The 17,482-nt window shown below is 43.7% G+C and overlaps 1 protein-coding gene across 15 annotated transcripts in view; it reads right to left on the reverse strand.

The window, feature by feature from the left end:
* The window catches only part of NFIA (nuclear factor I A), a 284,426-nt gene that overhangs the window by 36,672 nt on the left and 230,272 nt on the right, over positions 1-17,482 (reverse strand). For 8 of the 15 annotated variants that reach the window (XR_005774321.1, XM_040408390.1, XM_040408395.1 and 5 more), the window contains 3 exons: positions 11,008-11,186; positions 9,188-9,217; positions 6,463-6,628 (listed from right to left, as the gene is read on the reverse strand). Coding sequence is in view for 14 of the 15 variants with exons in the window: in XM_040408390.1 (XP_040264324.1) it covers positions 6,463-6,628; positions 9,188-9,217; positions 11,008-11,186 (375 nt within the window). In the remaining variant the exon portion in view is untranslated. The remainder of the gene's footprint in view (positions 1-6,462; positions 6,629-9,187; positions 9,218-11,007; positions 11,187-17,482) is intronic. The other 7 variants (XM_040408396.1, XM_040408392.1, XM_040408388.1 and 4 more) reach the window with 2 other exon arrangements.

Consider the following 17,482-nt stretch of genomic DNA (forward strand, 5'->3'; position numbering starts at 1 on the left):
TGTAATAATTATATTATAGACGAACACGTCTGCAAATAGAACTGGAGCAAGACCGCAAGCTCATAGAGTCATTTACATCTGGTAAGAGGTCCCCATACATCCCTGTGAAGTGATTATCATGTAGTGCCATTTATCAGGGGTCATCCGCATGATCTGTAATGAGGGAGTCGTACAGACACGTCCATTACAGGGGACCCCTGTTTTGATTAATATTTGCCTTCCCCGTGGGAAAAAAAAGCTATTATTTCATTAGAATTGTCCTGTTCCTCTGTTATTCCACCTGGAAATGTATGAATCAGTTCACAACTGGGTCTTATCAGTCACCCTGTCAATGAGATGTGTCCCTAGACATTCTAATGCCGGTGCCATTGATTGGATTGTACATTTCCAGGAGGAATAAAGCAGGAATAGCCTAATGCAGAAAACAGAGGCAATGCAAGTATTTACTACATCAGACATATGTATATACCTGAATTATTTAAATTACAAAAAGTGCTCCCGTGACGCTGTTCATCCAGTGCCCCCTGGTTCATGAGCATAATCCCAGGACATTCAGGGTCTGTGCAAAGCAAGGTGACAACTGCTTTGGGAACTGAAACAGATGCCGCCAGGTGTTGTCACCCGACTGTGTAGGAGACGGAGAGCAGACATATGGATGAAAGACGCCACACAGGAGGAGAATACAGGGATATTCGTATTTATTCACATTCTTCGGATCTTCCATGATCGTATGGACTGATGAACTCTGCACAGACATGGACGTCTCCCCACAAAGAGTGCTCTGATAATATTTTATAACTTCAGGCGAGGAGGATGGGAGTTTCTCTCAATGTGACAGATTGCTAAGGAGATATATATATATAGTAGAAATGGATCCTCCTAGCCAGACTGGGATGAGGACTTCTAAGGAGTCCCCTCGTTCTTCACCCTTAAAGGGGTCGTCTCACTTCAGCAAATGGCAGAAAGTTAATACAAGGCACTTACTAATGTATTGTGATTCTCCATGTTGCCTCCTTTGCTGGCTGGATTCATTTTTCCATCACATTATACACGCCTCGTATCCAGGGGTTACGACACGAGGAGGCTGGGATGGGAGCTCCTGCGCATGCGTGCCTTTGTACTCTCCCACGCTCATGCTTTTTCCTACAGTGTGCAAGCACGACCACCGCTGCTGGATTAAAAGGTGGTCGTAACCCCTGGAAACCAGCATTGCATAATGTGATGGAAAAATAAATCAAGCGAGTGTCTTGTATTAACTTTTTCAACATGATAAATGCAACTTGTTGAAGTGAGACCCCCACAAGTGGCTACAGATCCAGTTCTAGATTGCAGTCCCAGAATAGTCATGTGTGCAGCCAGGACTCCAGCCAGAGGATGACATCAGAAAAGTCAATGCTGGAAGTAGAACCACAGGAACCAGTACAATCCAAGAACAAGCTCAGGGTCAGGAGAAGTAATCAGGACACAGGCCACACAAGGATCTGCCTAAACCTGAAATCGAGGGATCCAAGGCACGGCAGCCAGGTCTGACATGGCTGGTGGATAGGAGCACGGAGCCGCGGTGGAAGAGACATCACTAGAGCAGGGGAAGAGGAGAAATCCAGTTGGCTTGCAACTGGATGTGGCCAGCAGCTGGAGGTGCTGGGAGCTGCGTGCTGCCGGACCTGGACAAGGTGAGCAACACCCGGAAATAATCAGAGAGGAGGGGATGAGCCTCAGAGAGGAGGGGATGAGCAACGAAGGTTCCTATTCAATGACAACAAGCAGAGATCTTGAAAAACACGAGGAACCCATGCAGACAGTATACTGGAAGACAGTAAAACTTTTCACCCTACATTTGCTGATATCAGAAAAGCCCTGAGAGAATTTTGCGGTCACGGCGGTAACGAGCTCTGCCGTCTACTTGCAGCAGCGAACTAAGACGCGAATGGAAATCCCGAACGATACTGGAGTATTGGAAGGTATTTCCATCCCACCGAATCCCTCCGCTTCCTGTAAGAAACACTAATTGGCTCTTTAACAGGCAAGACACAAGAGTTCAAGGTGTCAAACACATTTGCGCACAACTCAGAAGACGTAAATGCGACCACAATCTTCCCTGCTAGTAAATGTGAGCGCTGCTCTGGAATAATGAAATGGGTAAGTAATGACGGCAAATTATCGCATCTTAGTCTCTTATTTAATTATGAAATAGAACTTAAGTGAGCTCGTAAATATCATTAAATGAGCTGTCGGTACCGCGCCACGGCGACGCTCGCCACTATTTCAATCTTATTTTTGAACCATCGACCATATTCGCCCTCCAGCGCGCGCAGAGGAACGTCTTAATAATTAGCGCAATGTTTTATCCAATTAAGCATCTAAGCAACGTGGTAATTCGTAAAGTGGCGAGAAAATGATGGTTTGTCAGAGGGAATGGCTCATATATAACGCGATATGGACGGGAGGCAGGGCTGAACGATCAGGGACAGATCCACCATGGCGGCGGAGATCTTCGCATGACTCACGTCTGGCTGCCATCTTAATTATCCTGGTGATTATAGGGGCATAATTAACTCTATCAATTACCAGGGGGAACTAAAGCGGTTTTCTGGTTTTTTTTGCAAATAAAGTTTCATTCATCGTTCTGGAATGAAAAGTTCTGCAACTTTCTAATCTTATTCAGTTCAATTTCGCATAGTTTTTTAAAATCTTTGCTTACTGTCAGTGAATTGAGGCATTTGAGCTTTCACCCAGAGGCTACAAACCCATATAGATGTTTTACTTCTCACAGCTGAGGATTTGCAACAGTTGTATCCAGACTAGAAAATCCGCTGTGGAACTGAACGTTAGTATAGTAGGGGAACCCCAGAAAAATGTTTCCACTCTTGGGGACCCTTTAATGCCATCCCTGTCTGGTGTAGGGGTGGGTAAGGGCGCCTTCACATGCTGCAGATTTTCTGCGTCTCGTACATCTGACTGGGGCTCGCAGAAATCCATGGCTTGCTGCCAAACCAATCCCATTGAGATGAAAGGAACGGGTTCTGAGTCACAGAAACTTCTGCAACAAAATCTGCTGCATGTGAAGACGCCCCGAGGGTGGTTGCTTACGATGCAGATTTATGGTATGTGCAGAAAACCCGCTTGAAATCTTCACTAAAACCGCACAAAAAAATGCACATAAATCCACACTATTTATTGCATTTTTGGTGCAAATTTTCCACAGATGTCACCCTTCCATGGAAAATGGTGAAATCTGCACAAGAAAAAATGCAAGCGTACATGAGATTTGTCTAATCTCATACACTTTGCTGGTACCGTATTAAGCCTCATTCACACGTCACATTCTCCACGGACAGCACACGTCCATATTCATTGTAAAGTGTGTATTTACACATCAGTGTTTCAGCACGGTCCGTGGGTCCGTTTTTGTAGCACGGATGCACGCTCTATTTTTTCCGTGTTCACGGATCCATTGCGCCCATTAAAGTCTATGGGTCCGTGAAAACCACGGATGCCATCCGTGTTTCACGGATCATTAAAAAGAGATTCATTGAAAATTATTTTTCAGCTGTTCAGTGTCAGTGAAACACGGATGCAACACGGACAGCTAAAAACGGACACATGGACCCAACACGGATCCTTCACGGATGCATCACTGACCACCTGCTCACGGATTTGAGCACGGACACGGACGTGTGAATGAGGTTTTACGCTGTGGTTTTTCTGCACAAAAATCTGCGCTAAAAAAAGTATGTAATCTGCATCACGTGCCGGTTTAAAAAACTAAAATTTTGCACGGATTCTCGTGGGGATATGTGTAGATTTCCGCACCAAATCCGCATCAAAATCTGCATGTGTTATGTGTGCATTTTATGCAGTTTTGCTGCAGATCTCATCCTTCCATTAAATAAGGGGAAATTCGCACCAAAAACCACACAGTTGACCTGCTGCAGATTTCAAAATCCACACGGTAGAAAAAAGCAAAGTGTACATGAGATTCATCTTTGCTGGCACCGTATTATCCTGCATGTTTTCTGCAAGAGAATCTGCAGAAGAAAAATGTGTGTAATCCGCAACGTGTGCAGGTAGTCAAAACCTTCCATCACATGTATATACTGCTTTACAAGGCATCTCGGGATCAAGGAATCTGTGGGCTTCTGGGAACCCCGATTGGGAAATTCTGCCCTGTGGGTGCCTCACTGATACATTGAAACAAGCTATCCGCCAGGGGAGTTTTTAGTTTGGATACAATTGTAACTAACTGTAAAAATAAAAACATAAAAGAAGCAAAAGAAAATAAAAACAAAAGAAGTACAAAAATGGAGCAGCGCTCTTTGTCTCCTTTGCCTACAGCATTTCATAGATCATTGCCAGATGACAGGTATCAGGATCTCCATCTTTGTGGGGTGGGCTTTAGCTCATTATACCCTCAAAAGCACACCATTCTATCACAGCAGAAGTTCCAGCACCGAGTACGAATGTCTACACGGCTACCTACAGCTCAGATTATTGGCGATATTTCAAGAAGTAGACTTTTCCGCAGAGATGTTTTTCAGGAGCCATTGCCGAGAACAGGACCAGCAGACGCAACCATTGACCCTTTTATTGCCCTAGACCACCATGGAATGTAAAACGAACCCATTCTCTGCTTAGGCCACCAAGCATTTTGATGTGGAAAACCAACTCAAAATGTTTCCGGCCCTGATCCTTTTATATTGTGCAGACTCTAAACCAGGCATCCTCAACCTGCGGCCCTCCAGCGGTTGTAAAACTACAACTCCCACAATGCCCTGCTGTAGGCCGATACCTGTAGGCTGTTTGGGCATGCTGGGAGTTGTAGTTTTGCAACAGTTTGAGGACGCCTGCTCTAAACAGTATGATCATATAAGTGGAAGTCTTCATGAGCAGGAGCCACCATGGACCATTTCCTGCTCCCATAGACTTAGGAGGACTCAAAAGGTTATAAATGAGCGTTTTACGGCAGACTCATCCCGTGAAACTCTGCATAAAAGACAAGGAACCTGCAAGACGTTGGTGCGATATCACACTTGGTCTAGGCTGCGAGAGCCCCGTTGGGATTAAAATCATAAAGTTAATGCGCGTGAGACCGAGCATCGCTCTTTTATCTGCTGTTACTCGAAGAGCTTCCTGTAATCAGGCGAGGCGCACTTACATCTCAGGACTATAACTTATTCATAACCAGGGTAACTTTTTCTGCATGCAGGATGTCCCAGCTCGGCTCCATAACCATCTTGTAGGAAGTAACGAGTCAGCAGCACATTACCCGCTGCACTGATGTAATTAACTCTACGGAGTGATTTTCCGATGAGAAAGTAATGGGCGAGAGCAAGGAAGCTAGCTGGGCCGCTATAGTCAGGCCACTCAGGATCTGCAACCCCATTTACCCAGCCCCGGAGAGCAGGGAGTCCAATGGTCCCCGTCTGTGCAAACCTGTTCCATAATTGATGGACACAATCCTAGCCTTCCATAAAATAATATTCTATAGACCAGCAACCTCCAGCTCTCCAGTGGGTTCTAAAACTACAACTCCCACAATGCTCCATTCACTCCTTTGGGAGTTGCATGCTGGGAGTTGTAGTTTCACAGCTGCTGGAGTGCCGAAGGTTGCTGATCCCTGCTATCGACATTACCCATCGGACCAAACATGTGACACAATGATTAACAATGGACGGTCAGGACACGGGGACCATGGCTGTACAGTACAGTAAATGAAGACACCGAAGCATTGACCCTACCTGCTGAATTAAGCAATCCTGTCTGTTCTGCAAGGGCCGCAGAGAAGGAGAAGTCAAAGATTAGTCAAAAGTTGAAAGACAAGTAAAGAAAAGAAAGGTGAAGATTGCTGCTGCATTGATAAGATGTTATAAAATAAGAATACAGAGTTATTACATATATGATATCATAAATACACGTGTCTCTGATCTCTAGTCAATGGATAGGCTGCATTGTTATATAAACAGTCAATGTATACATTGTTACAGCAGAGATAAGAATTATATGCTCTTTATTTTATATTGTTTCCAATCTTTCATGTCCATTTCTATTATTAATTTCACTTTGAGGTTTCTTCTGCAAGTCTAACCTCAGGTATTTCTGATAATAAATTCAAGCGGCGTTAGGTGAATGTGGAGAATATGAAAGTCTTCGGCTTTTTTTTGGGATGCTTTTAAATAAATGATGTGAACCGAGCTCCAGGAAGTTCACTAAGAAAGCAGAGAGTGCGCGGGCATAAAATCTAGAAGTGAACCGCCATTATTGCGTAGCACCACAGCAAAAACGATAGGGGCACGGCTCAGCGATGACACCGCCTGTATACAAATATGACGGCCCCAGAGGAGGTTTAAAAAAAAAACTTGTTAAAACATAAAAAAAAATAAAAAATGACCACATGAAACCTATTGTATAAAGCTGTACAGGCCGATTATGGCCTAGTAATAAAATCTACCACATGTTACTTACTCGGAGAAGTGGGAGATGCGGCTCCTCCTTCTGTAGACGTAGTTGGAGGCTTTGTGTCTGAAACTGGCAGGGGCACAGGCCTGGCCATTGGTGGCGGAGGTGGTGGTGGCAACATGGGTGTAGGAAGGAATGGATTGTGCACCTTGCCTTGGCTGCTACCATTGGGCTGCAAGATAACAAAAAAAACACTTAAAGACAAATAGATCTGAAAAATAAAAATGTTCCCCATACTTTACACTGCAGCTGTGATTCAGACCAGGTGTTGTCTGTTCCTGCAGTCATACTTTCCTATCTGAGTTCTGCACCTATAGACAGTACAGGGGGAGGCAGATGGAAGAGAGTAACAGGTGACTGCAGGATCAGACTACCCTCAGGGTTTGACTGTAGTCTGTAACCATGTAGATACACATAGGTCTGCATGAGAGCTGTATACACAAAACGGAAGATTAAAAAAATAAAAAATTACGATTATTTGCAAATTTGCTTCATTTTGTTTTTTAACATAATGGAAAAGTCTAAATAAAAGTCTGACATTGAATAATCTAGAACAAGGTATAATCCGGAACCTTTCAGGCGATTTTCAGTTACATAATTACAAATACATATTTGTATTTGTAATTATGTAACTGAAAATCGTCTGAAAGGTTCCAGATTATCACCTGTTCTAGATTATTCAATGTCAGACCTTCTCTTTAATTAGAAAAAGTTCCTGACTGGTTCTTCTCCTATGAAAATCCACAATATATTGCATTTCTGTGCTGGATTATCAGACTTTCTGGATTGCTGGTTGCTGGATTAAACAATTTTGATTGTTGGATGGATTTGGAATCTCCGTTTATAATCCCCTATTACGTTGCGTCCGGGGAGGTTATTCCCTCGCAGAGCGATCACACTGACGTCAGGACAGCACGGAGCAGTCACTGTTTGTTACAATGTATCATCCGCCCGAGTAATATATTCCAGTGTGGATCTTTTCGCTGACTCGTAAATCTGATCCCTTCGCTTAGAATCACTTAGCATGGTACAAAAATGGAATAAACTTCCATCTCAGCGGCGTGCCCGTCTCTGCGGCGTGCCGGCATAACTGTAGATTTAACATTTTATGAGGCCGGGCAGTGAGCTTAATTTATGGAGCAATAGAATTTAGGAGGCCGAGCGCTCGCAACTGTCTGACAATATCAGTTCTGACAACAGTCAACAAATTGACCCACCATGCAGTCATCTCATCCTACACGCAGCACGCTCCGGGGGAGAAGAGAGGCGGCAGCCGGCGACATGATAAAATTGGTCTATGGTGGTTTTAAGGAACAATAAAATCCTTTAGTGAAGTCTTTATAACTTCCAGAATGGCGGCTCTTCTGTGCCCGTCTCGCAACCCAGAGAATGAATCTTCCGTCGTGAAATTAGGACGGGTGCCCCTGACTAGCTATAGAATACAAACTATGGAGGATACTGCCACAGTCATAGGAAGCACCAGCTAATTCTTTAACTATAACTTGCAATTGCTTAAAGGGGGTGTAGAATTTTGCAATCAATTGTTATTGTTATTGCTGCAACGTTTCTAGAACAAAAAAATAAGCAAGTCTTGATTAAACATCTCCTCCAATTCAGACCCATGTGTTTCCTTGGTTACAGACTACAATAGACCTTGTGTAGTCGGATTCTGCAGACCTGTTATCCTACCTCTGTCTATAGGTTATCAAAGCAGAGTGGAGTATCACATGACTTCAGGATCAGACTACACAGGGCTTGTTTGTGGTCTGTAACCATGGAGACACATAGGACTGCATAGGAGCTGTATACAGAAAACGGTTGGAGATTTTTAGGTAAAAAACTAATTTGCAAAAGTTGCTTCATTTTCATATTTAAAGATACTGTCACCCCCTATGAACCACCTGGCGGAAGTACTACAAATAGCGGCTCTCACTCTGCAGACCTGGTGTGTATTAGCTGTCTCTGCAGTGGAACTGAATATTTAGCACTCATAAATACGCTAAATGTGAAGAAACTGACCCAAAATGTGCACTCCCTTTAAATTTGGCAAGCACTATTTAAGCAATTTTCTGATATAGTTTGTGTTATAGCTTGGAAACTTAACCCTTTAGTGCTAATTCTGCCCATACCTTTTCAGCCATGCTTCATATGGACCAACCTGTAGCGCACTGGCTCTGACTGTTGCAAAACTACTACTCCCAGCAGGAATGGGGTAGAATATTTGGCTACAAATGCCGCACAAATCACAGAGGAATCTGGATCTAAATTTGCGCTTTCAAGTCTTGATCGTCCATGCGATTCATGACTTGGACCTGGGAACAGTCGCTGCGTCTCAGATACTTTCTTGCAGCTTTTCTTCTGCATTCACAGATCCGCAGACAGATAAATACCAAGCGTAAGAAATTGGACGTGCGGTATGCAGGGTTCAAGTACTGGTCAACTAGAACTCAGGCACTTGATCTACACGTATAAATAACATCCAGACCTGGAACATCTGTCTTCCCACAAGTTGCTAAAGATCATTTAGCCGGAGCCATTTCATGTTGTAGCTTTATTTCAGCCTTTTCCTAATTTAACTCATCAGACCCCCCCCCAGTAATAGCGTTCTGTAATAATTTCATTCAGGGCGACTATAAACTATGAGCAAAATAGATTTAAAAGGGGATTAATGAACATAGCGCTCAAGCTGCAATAAAAACACCAAAAAAGTATCATAAAATAAGTCATTTACCCAGAATGCGTCGTGTCCGAAGTACTGTAACTGAAAATGTCATATATAAATATTCAACGTCTTGATATAATCTATATAGGTAACTTTCCAAACTTGTACTCGAGTCACATCCGGAGCTGTGTTCACAATTCTGCTGGCTGCTACTTGGAATACATCAGCTTTGTGTTAGGAGAAAATAATAGCGGAGCTCCTGTAATGTACTGTACTATACTGTACTGTCCTAGTGTAAATGCTACATCTCCCACCCTGTAGTAGGTACACAGCGACTCCGCCAGCAGAATAGTGAGTGCAGCTCTGGAGTGTAAAACAGCATGTAATTCAGAATCAGTACAGGGTATGTAATGTATGTACACAGTGACTGCACCAGCAGAATAGTGAGTGCAGCTCTGGAGTATAATACAGGATGTAAATCAGGATCAGTACAGGATAAGTAATGTATGTACACAGTGACTGCACCAGCAGAATAGTGAGTGCAGCTCTGGAGTATAATACAGGATGTAAATCAGGATCAGTACAGGATAAGTAATGTATGTACACAGTGACTCCACCAGCAGAATAGTGAGTGCAGCTCTGGAGTATAATACAGGATGTAACTCAGGATCAGTACAGGATAAGTAATGTAAATGTATGTACACAGTGACTGCACCAGCAGAATAGTGAGTGCAGCTCTGGAGTATAATACAGGATGTAACTCAGGATCAGTACAGGATAAGTGATGTATGTACACAGTGACTGCACCAGCAGAATAGTGAGTGCAGCTCTGGAGAATAATACAGGATGTAACTCAGGATCAGTACAGGATAAGTAATGTATGTACACAGTGACTCCACCAGCAGAATAGTGAGTGCAGCTCTGGAGTATAATACAGGATGTAACTCAGGATCAGTACAGGATAAGTAATGTAAATGTATGTACACAGTGACTGCACCAGCAGAATAGTGAGTGCAGCTCTGGAGTATAATACAGGATGTAACTCAGGATCAGTACAGGATAAGTGATGTATGTACACAGTGACTGCACCAGCAGAATAGTGAGTGCAGCTCTGGAGAATAATACAGGATGTAACTCAGGATCAGTACAGGATAAGTAATGTATGTACACAGTGACTCCACCAGCAGAATAGTGAGTGCAGCTCTGGAGTATAATACAGGATGTAACTCAGGATCAGTACAGGATAAGTAATGTAAATGTATGTACACAGTGACTGCACCAGCAGAATAGTGAGTGCAGCTCTGGAGTATATTACAGGATGTAACTCAGGATCAGTACAGGATAAGTGATGTAATGTATGTACACAGTGACTGCACCAGCAGAATAGTGAGTGCAGCTCTGGAGTATAATACAGGATGTAACTCAGGATCAGTACAGGATAAGTAATGTATGTACACAGTGACTCCACCAGCAGAATAGTGAGTGCAGCTCTGGAGTATAATACAGGATGTAACTCAGGATCAGTACAGGATAAGTAATGTAAATGTATGTACACAGTGACTGCACCAGCAGAATAGTGAGTGCAGCTCTGGAGTATATTACAGGATGTAACTCAGGATCAGTACAGGATAAGTAATGTAATGTATGTACACAGTGACTGCACCAGCAGAATAGTGAGTGCAGCTCTGGAGTATAATACAGGCTGTAACTCAAGATCAGTACAGGATAAGTAATGTATGTACACAGTGACTCCACCAGCAGAATAGTGAGTGCAGCTCTGGAGTATAATACACAATGTAATTGTAGTAGAAGGCAAGTTCACTGTTGGTAAAGGACACATTTCAGGGATAGGGGGCAGACACTTCTGTAGTATAAAAAGCAGTCCTTACGTTTAGGAACCCCACCTGTCCAGCCTGCTGACCGGCTTCTGGGCAGACAAGTTGGACAAACTCTTTCAGAGTCTCCTGCGGGTGATAGCGGATTGCTGGATGAGAGAAGTACGGCCCAGGTTGCTGGATGATGGGCGACGTCGGGAAATGTAAGGTTGATGGCGGTGCATGCGGACTCACTGTGAGGGAGAGAAGAGAGCGGCTGTTATCTCTGTTCGCTGTAAGACATTCACAGTTCACATAAAGGTCTGAAACGTCTTCTAAAAACAAATATCCATCGCAATCGCACTCCAACAAAGAGCGCATTGATACAATGTATACCCAGTGAGACGGATACACGCTTCCTGTCATACACAGGTCATCCCAGGGACAATTCACAGCTCTCTGCTGCAGTTCACTCTTGTATCACTGAAAAATATTGTTTTATGATTACACACAAGATAGACGCTGGCAAGATGGCGGCCAAGTATGCAGGATGAATGTAAGAAATGAAACAGTGTAACTCTAATGTATTCAACTAATGCCCTGTTGCTCTCCAGCTGCTCCAAAACTACAACTCCCAGCATTCCCTGACTGGTCATTACTATTGCTCTTTAGACTTGTGATTTAGGATCTCAATGAGTATCTGAAATGCTGACAGCAAAGGCCTATGTACCTTAGTGACAGTCTATGTGGCAGCTATGGGGCCCACATTCAGAGGCTCAGGTGGTGCCCAACCTTTATTGGGTGAGGGCACTTGGAAAGAGATTCCTACTAGCCTCTGCACCATAATCACACTAGGAAGGATGAGACCTTACCTTGGGGGTCTCCACTGATCCTCAGACAAGGGATGGGAATCGTAGAACAGACCCTACTGGCAATTGAGGCAGCCTGTATGGTTGATATGGGGCCCATGGAGAGAAGGGGCCCTGGTTGATCCAGTCCTTTACTGCGTTGAGGGAACTTGAAAAGGTCTTATTACTAGTCTTGGTATCATAATCACATAAGGAAGGATAAGACCTGCCCTTGGGGGTCTCCAATGATCCTCAGACAAAGGATGGGAACAGACCCTTCTAGCAATTGAGGAAGCCTGTATGGTTGAGATAGGGCCCTGGTTGATCATGTCCCTTAGTGGAGGAGGGCACTTGAAAAGACCCTTCTACTAGTCTTGGTACCATAATCACACAAGGAAAGATGAGACCTGACCTTGGGGGGTCTCCACAGACCCTCAGACAAAGGATGGGAACTGGATAACATGCCCTACTGACAAAAGAGGAAGCCCACATGGTTATTATGGTGGCCATGGTAGTTCCAATCCTTTTCCTTACTGGATGGATCTGTGCAGGATGCCCCTCCCTAGAGGAACTGGAACATACCAAACAAGTGTGTGTGTGGGGGGGGGGGGGGGCAGACACCAGATCCTACTGCTCTGGATGGCAACATAATAAGGGGACAGTTTGATTGTTGCCATTGGACTAGTCCACCACTTGGTTATATGGAGGTAAGACCCAGAACACAATGAAAGTGGCCCCCTCTTGGGATTTTGCTATAGGGACCCTCTCTTCTATATACACCCCTGGGAAGCACCATTGGTTTTGTCTGGATCGGCCCGTGTCTGCCAAGCTTAAGGGAGGAACAAATCTAAAATCCTGACATAGACCTGAGAATAGATCACTGCCCCTCGGAGCGATTAATAATGGATTATAAAAGAAGAGATTGATATCTTTTTCACTTCTTTTCCCCCCGCACTGAACGGTCTCTTTATAATGTGGATATAAGGAGTATAATGTAGACGGTCACGTGCGGCATGAATACAATGCAACTACTGTATTGTTCCCGCACTGAAAGCCAAAGTGTTTAATGAAATACAATACCTTTAGGCCAGGTGACGAAATAACGCCTCGGCTCAGGTTCTTGGAGGAAGCAGAGATGTTTGAAGTGTAAGACACACAATACCGGGGAGCTTTATGGAAAGTGTTAATTGGTTTGCTGGGAGGTGACCTCATCGCGGGGGCATTTATGGCTCAACCGCAAATCAATTTATCATTGTTCTACTTTTATAACACGGGGCTATTATGATTATCATCATGTGATGGCGGCACTTTGCCATGAAGATCCTGAGAGACAGCCTTACAGTCACATTAGAAGAATGCTACAAGAAGAGAAGCTGAGACCAAGTTGTAGCGATGGGGGCAGCTTCAGTTTTTGCATTTGGCATATCTATAAGATATGGAAGTGTAGCCTAAATCCAGGGCATTTTTTTCATGTGGCACAGAGCAGGTGCATAATGGTTGGCGCCATCTACACGGCCCAACTATGAACCAGAAAAAGTTGCAGAGGTAACAGTGGCCCTTCGTAGTCCCTCCATGAGGCCGCTATGAAAAGGTTCAGGTGGTTCCCATCCCCACAGCACTTGGAAAGACCTTTCCCACCAGTCTTTGCAGCATGAACACACAAGGGAGACCATGGGAGTCCCAATGACCCTCTGAGACAAAAGATGAGCAAGAATGGGGAGTATGCCTTCATCGGAGAAGCAGCCAGTGTGATTGCTATAGGGCCCTTGGAGAGAGGAGACTCTGGTTGATCCCATCCCCTCTGCTATTCTGTGCAGAACTCCCCTCCCCAGAGGAACTGAACCAAATAGCAAAGGGGGTGGAGAACTGTCTTCCGTAAACATTTATATCTTAAAAATGAATATAAATACAACATAAAGATAAAAGTGAAAGCAAGAATATAAAATAGGAAATAATATAGCTCCAAAAAAAAAAAAAGCCTATACATATATACACCCCCCCTTGTATATCAGTATAAATAAATATATATATATATAAATATATATATACACACACACATACACTGTTAAAGCGAACAGCACTCCAACACGTAATAAAGTTTTAAAAAAAAGTACGTTTATTAACTTATATAGTGTTGCGACGTTTCGGCTCTATATAGTATAGTATAGTATAGTATAGAGCCGAAACGTCGCAACACCATATGGGTGAATAAACTTTCTTTTTTTCCCTTTATTACGTGTTGGAGTGCTGCTCGCTTTTACAGTATATATATCGGGTAAGCTTGTCCCCATTGAACATGCACCCGGTTTTTATTTTTTATTTTGTAATGTAAGTCGGTGCTGCCTCTCTTTTTTCTTATATATATATATTTTTTTATTTATATTATTGGAATATTACCAGATTACAGATTACATAAAATACATAATAATAATAATAATATATAAAGCATACATATACCAAGTGTCTGGGCAATCCCCCCCCCCAGTGTTGGGCCACATTATAAGACATCAATCGCCCCGCCTTCCCGCTCAATTCATTTGTCTTCCAGATTGACCATATCAGAGTGCTAATTGGAAGCGCCACCGATTCTGCTGATTTGAGAGGCTTTAATACATCATATAACAGGCGTCCTTTATCGGAAATATAAAGAGTGACTCTTTAATAGGGGAGGCTGGCGATGCTCCAAGCTCTGCACCCCCCGGTGTCTAATGCAAGGAGATCAGCAAACAAGAAGCTAAACAGTCATTTTCTACCTTATCAGATAGGAGGATCAAAGCCGTTACTTAGCCGGTTCATGTCCCCCCCTTCCCCCCCCCCCCCACCTGCTGAGAATACCTTAATGGTTTGCATTAGTCAGAAATGCTCACAGATTAAACCCTTAAAAAATAAATGGACAAGATGTCATCTGGGCAGAGCATGCGTTTAGCTGACACATATTCACAGGAAAGCGCGTAATTATAAGAGAGCCATTAGCGCTGCGCACTAATTAATCTAGAAAATGCCTGTCAACAAGTCGCACTTCAAGGATACTTCAACTATCTCTTTGAAAACTAATGACAGATCACAGATTTCCGCTGCGTCGGCGCTATCTGCTCTGCTGGTGATTTTTTCTGCTAATTACTCACAAGCTATCAACTCATTTTCTATTTTTTTTTTTATTATATATTTTAATTTTGTAGCATCCAAAGACTCAATAGTAAAGTTTAAATCTGCAAAATTACTGTCATGTAAAACGGACTGGTGGCTCCTTCAAGGGGATGTCCAGTTTAAGCAATTCTTCTGCAATCACCATGTGAGGCTCAGTTCACACCTGAGCGTTTTACAGCGCGTTCCTACGCGCTGTAAAACGCTCAACAAGGAGAAACCAATGCTTCCCTATGGGAATGGTTCTCACCTGGGCGTTTTACAGCGCGTACGATCGCGCTGTAAAACGCCCGACGCTCACACAAGTACAGGAGCGTTTTTTTGGGCGCTTGTCGCGCGTTCCCGTACATAGACTTTCGGGAACGCGCGACACTGTGTGTACACTTGTCTCTGTATGCGCGCTTGTAAATGCCCGTACAATCGCGCATACAGAGCGCTCCTTTCAGAACGCTCAAGTGTGAACTGAGCCTTAGGGAATTCTAGGTTAATAGAGGATCCAATAGTGGAGAGTGTCTACGAAGAGTGTCTCTCACCTTGGAGGACTCAGCAAAACTATAGATTGCAACAGTGCAGATCGTGTAATTCTTCATTTCTCCTGCGGAGGCACTGTAGGGGAAATGAACACTTTCTTACAGGTTCCATCACTGATTACATCTGATTTGGAGCAATCTGCCTATTGAGTTAGGTCGTCTTCGCTGTACAATGCAATACAAAAACAAAGGCAGACCACAGACAGCAGCATTTTGTTTTTGGACCCCATAAAATACCCCAAAGTATCCCAAGTCAGTTGATGGAGAGGATTGAAGATTGGGAAGCTCAGACTAGCTTACCAACAAACACGTAAAATAGAGGACTTCTTCTTTCCATGGGTAGATTCAAATAAGTGAAAGGGGGGGGGGGGGTGTCCAAATATGATGCCTCACTTCTATACAAAGGGTTGGAAGGAAGGGCCAAATAAACGATGGCCACGGTCTGGTTATTGCTGCAAGATCAGTGGGAACGAGACTGTGGCAACGGAGCAGAAGATACAGAAGATAAGTAAGGGTTTTACCTTTATTTTATAAAATCATTTCCTGTGCCAAGTTAAAATTTCAGATAACCTCGATAATCCCCCCTCAATCACCGCTGATCTGTGCTCTACCTTTTCATCACTGCCGATTTGCCTCTAATTTGTATCTCCACCCTTCCTCCTTCTGTACTCCATCCCTTTTAATTGTTATCAATATCTTTTCCCCCTCTTAATAGCCGATGATCTCTTCTCAACCCCCCTTAATTACCCCTGATTTTACTTCATCCACCCTCAATGGCTATTAATTTGTATGCCCCCTCTTAACAGTTGCTGATTCATACTCTCCCTCTTAATAGTTGCTGATCCATACTCCCCCTCTTAATAGTTGCTGATCCATACTCCCCCTCTTAATAGTTGCTGACCCATACTCCCCCTCTTAATAGTTGCTGACCCATATTCCCCCTCTTAATAGTTGCTGATCTATACTCCCCCTCTTAATAGTTGCTGACCCATACTCCACCTCTTAATAGTTGCTGACCCATACTCCACCTCTTAATAGTTGCTGACCCATACTCTCCCTCTTAATAGTTGCTGACCCATACTCCACCTCTTAATAGTTGCTGATCCATACTCCCCCTCTTAATAGTTGCTGACCCATACTCTCCCTCTTAATAGTTGCTGATCCATACTCCACCTCTTAATAGTTGCTGATCCATACTCCCCCTCTTAATAGTTGCTGACCCATACTCTCCCTCTTAATAGTTGCTGATCCATACTCCACCTCTTAATAGTTGCTGACCCATACTCTCCCTCTTAATTGCCACTAAACTGTACTCCCCCTTTAATCGACACCGATCAGTATTCCCCTCTTAATAGCTGCTAATCTGTACTCCTCCTTTCAATTACTGCTGATCTGTACTGCATCCACCTTAAATTACTGTTAGAACTGTACTCCCCCTCTTCATTTCCCTCAATCTGTGCTCCCCCTATTTATTGTTCCTGATCTGTACCCCCCTCTAATTGCTGCTGATCTGTACTTAACCTCTTTGTCGGTCTGCACTCCTCCTCTTAATTGTTGCTCATCTGTTTTCCCCCTCTTAATCACTCACTGCTGATCTGTAGTCCCCCATGTGATCACTTCTGATCTATAGTCTCTCTATTAATTGCTGCTGATCTGTATACCCCTTGATTGCTGATGATCTGTAGTCCTTCTCTTAAACGGTGCTGATCAGTACTCCCTCTCTTAATTACCTGCTGCTGATCAGTACACCCTCTGTTGATCACTGATGATCAATAGTCCCTCTCTTAATTGCTGCTGATCTGTACCACCCCCCTTGATCATTGCTGATCTGTACACCCTCTCTTAATCATTGCTGATCTGTACACCCTCTCTTAATCGTTGCTGATCTGTACACCCTGTCTTGATCACTGATGATCTGTACTCCCCTTCTTAATTGCTGTCGATCTGTAGTCCTCCTCTTGATCACTTCTGATCTGTACCCCCTTGATTGATGCTGATCTGTACCCCCCTTGATCAATGCTGATCTGT

The sequence above is a fragment of the Bufo bufo genome, chromosome 9 (genome assembly GCF_905171765.1).
Source record: "Bufo bufo chromosome 9, aBufBuf1.1, whole genome shotgun sequence".
Classification (NCBI taxonomy): Eukaryota; Metazoa; Chordata; class Amphibia; order Anura; family Bufonidae; genus Bufo; species Bufo bufo.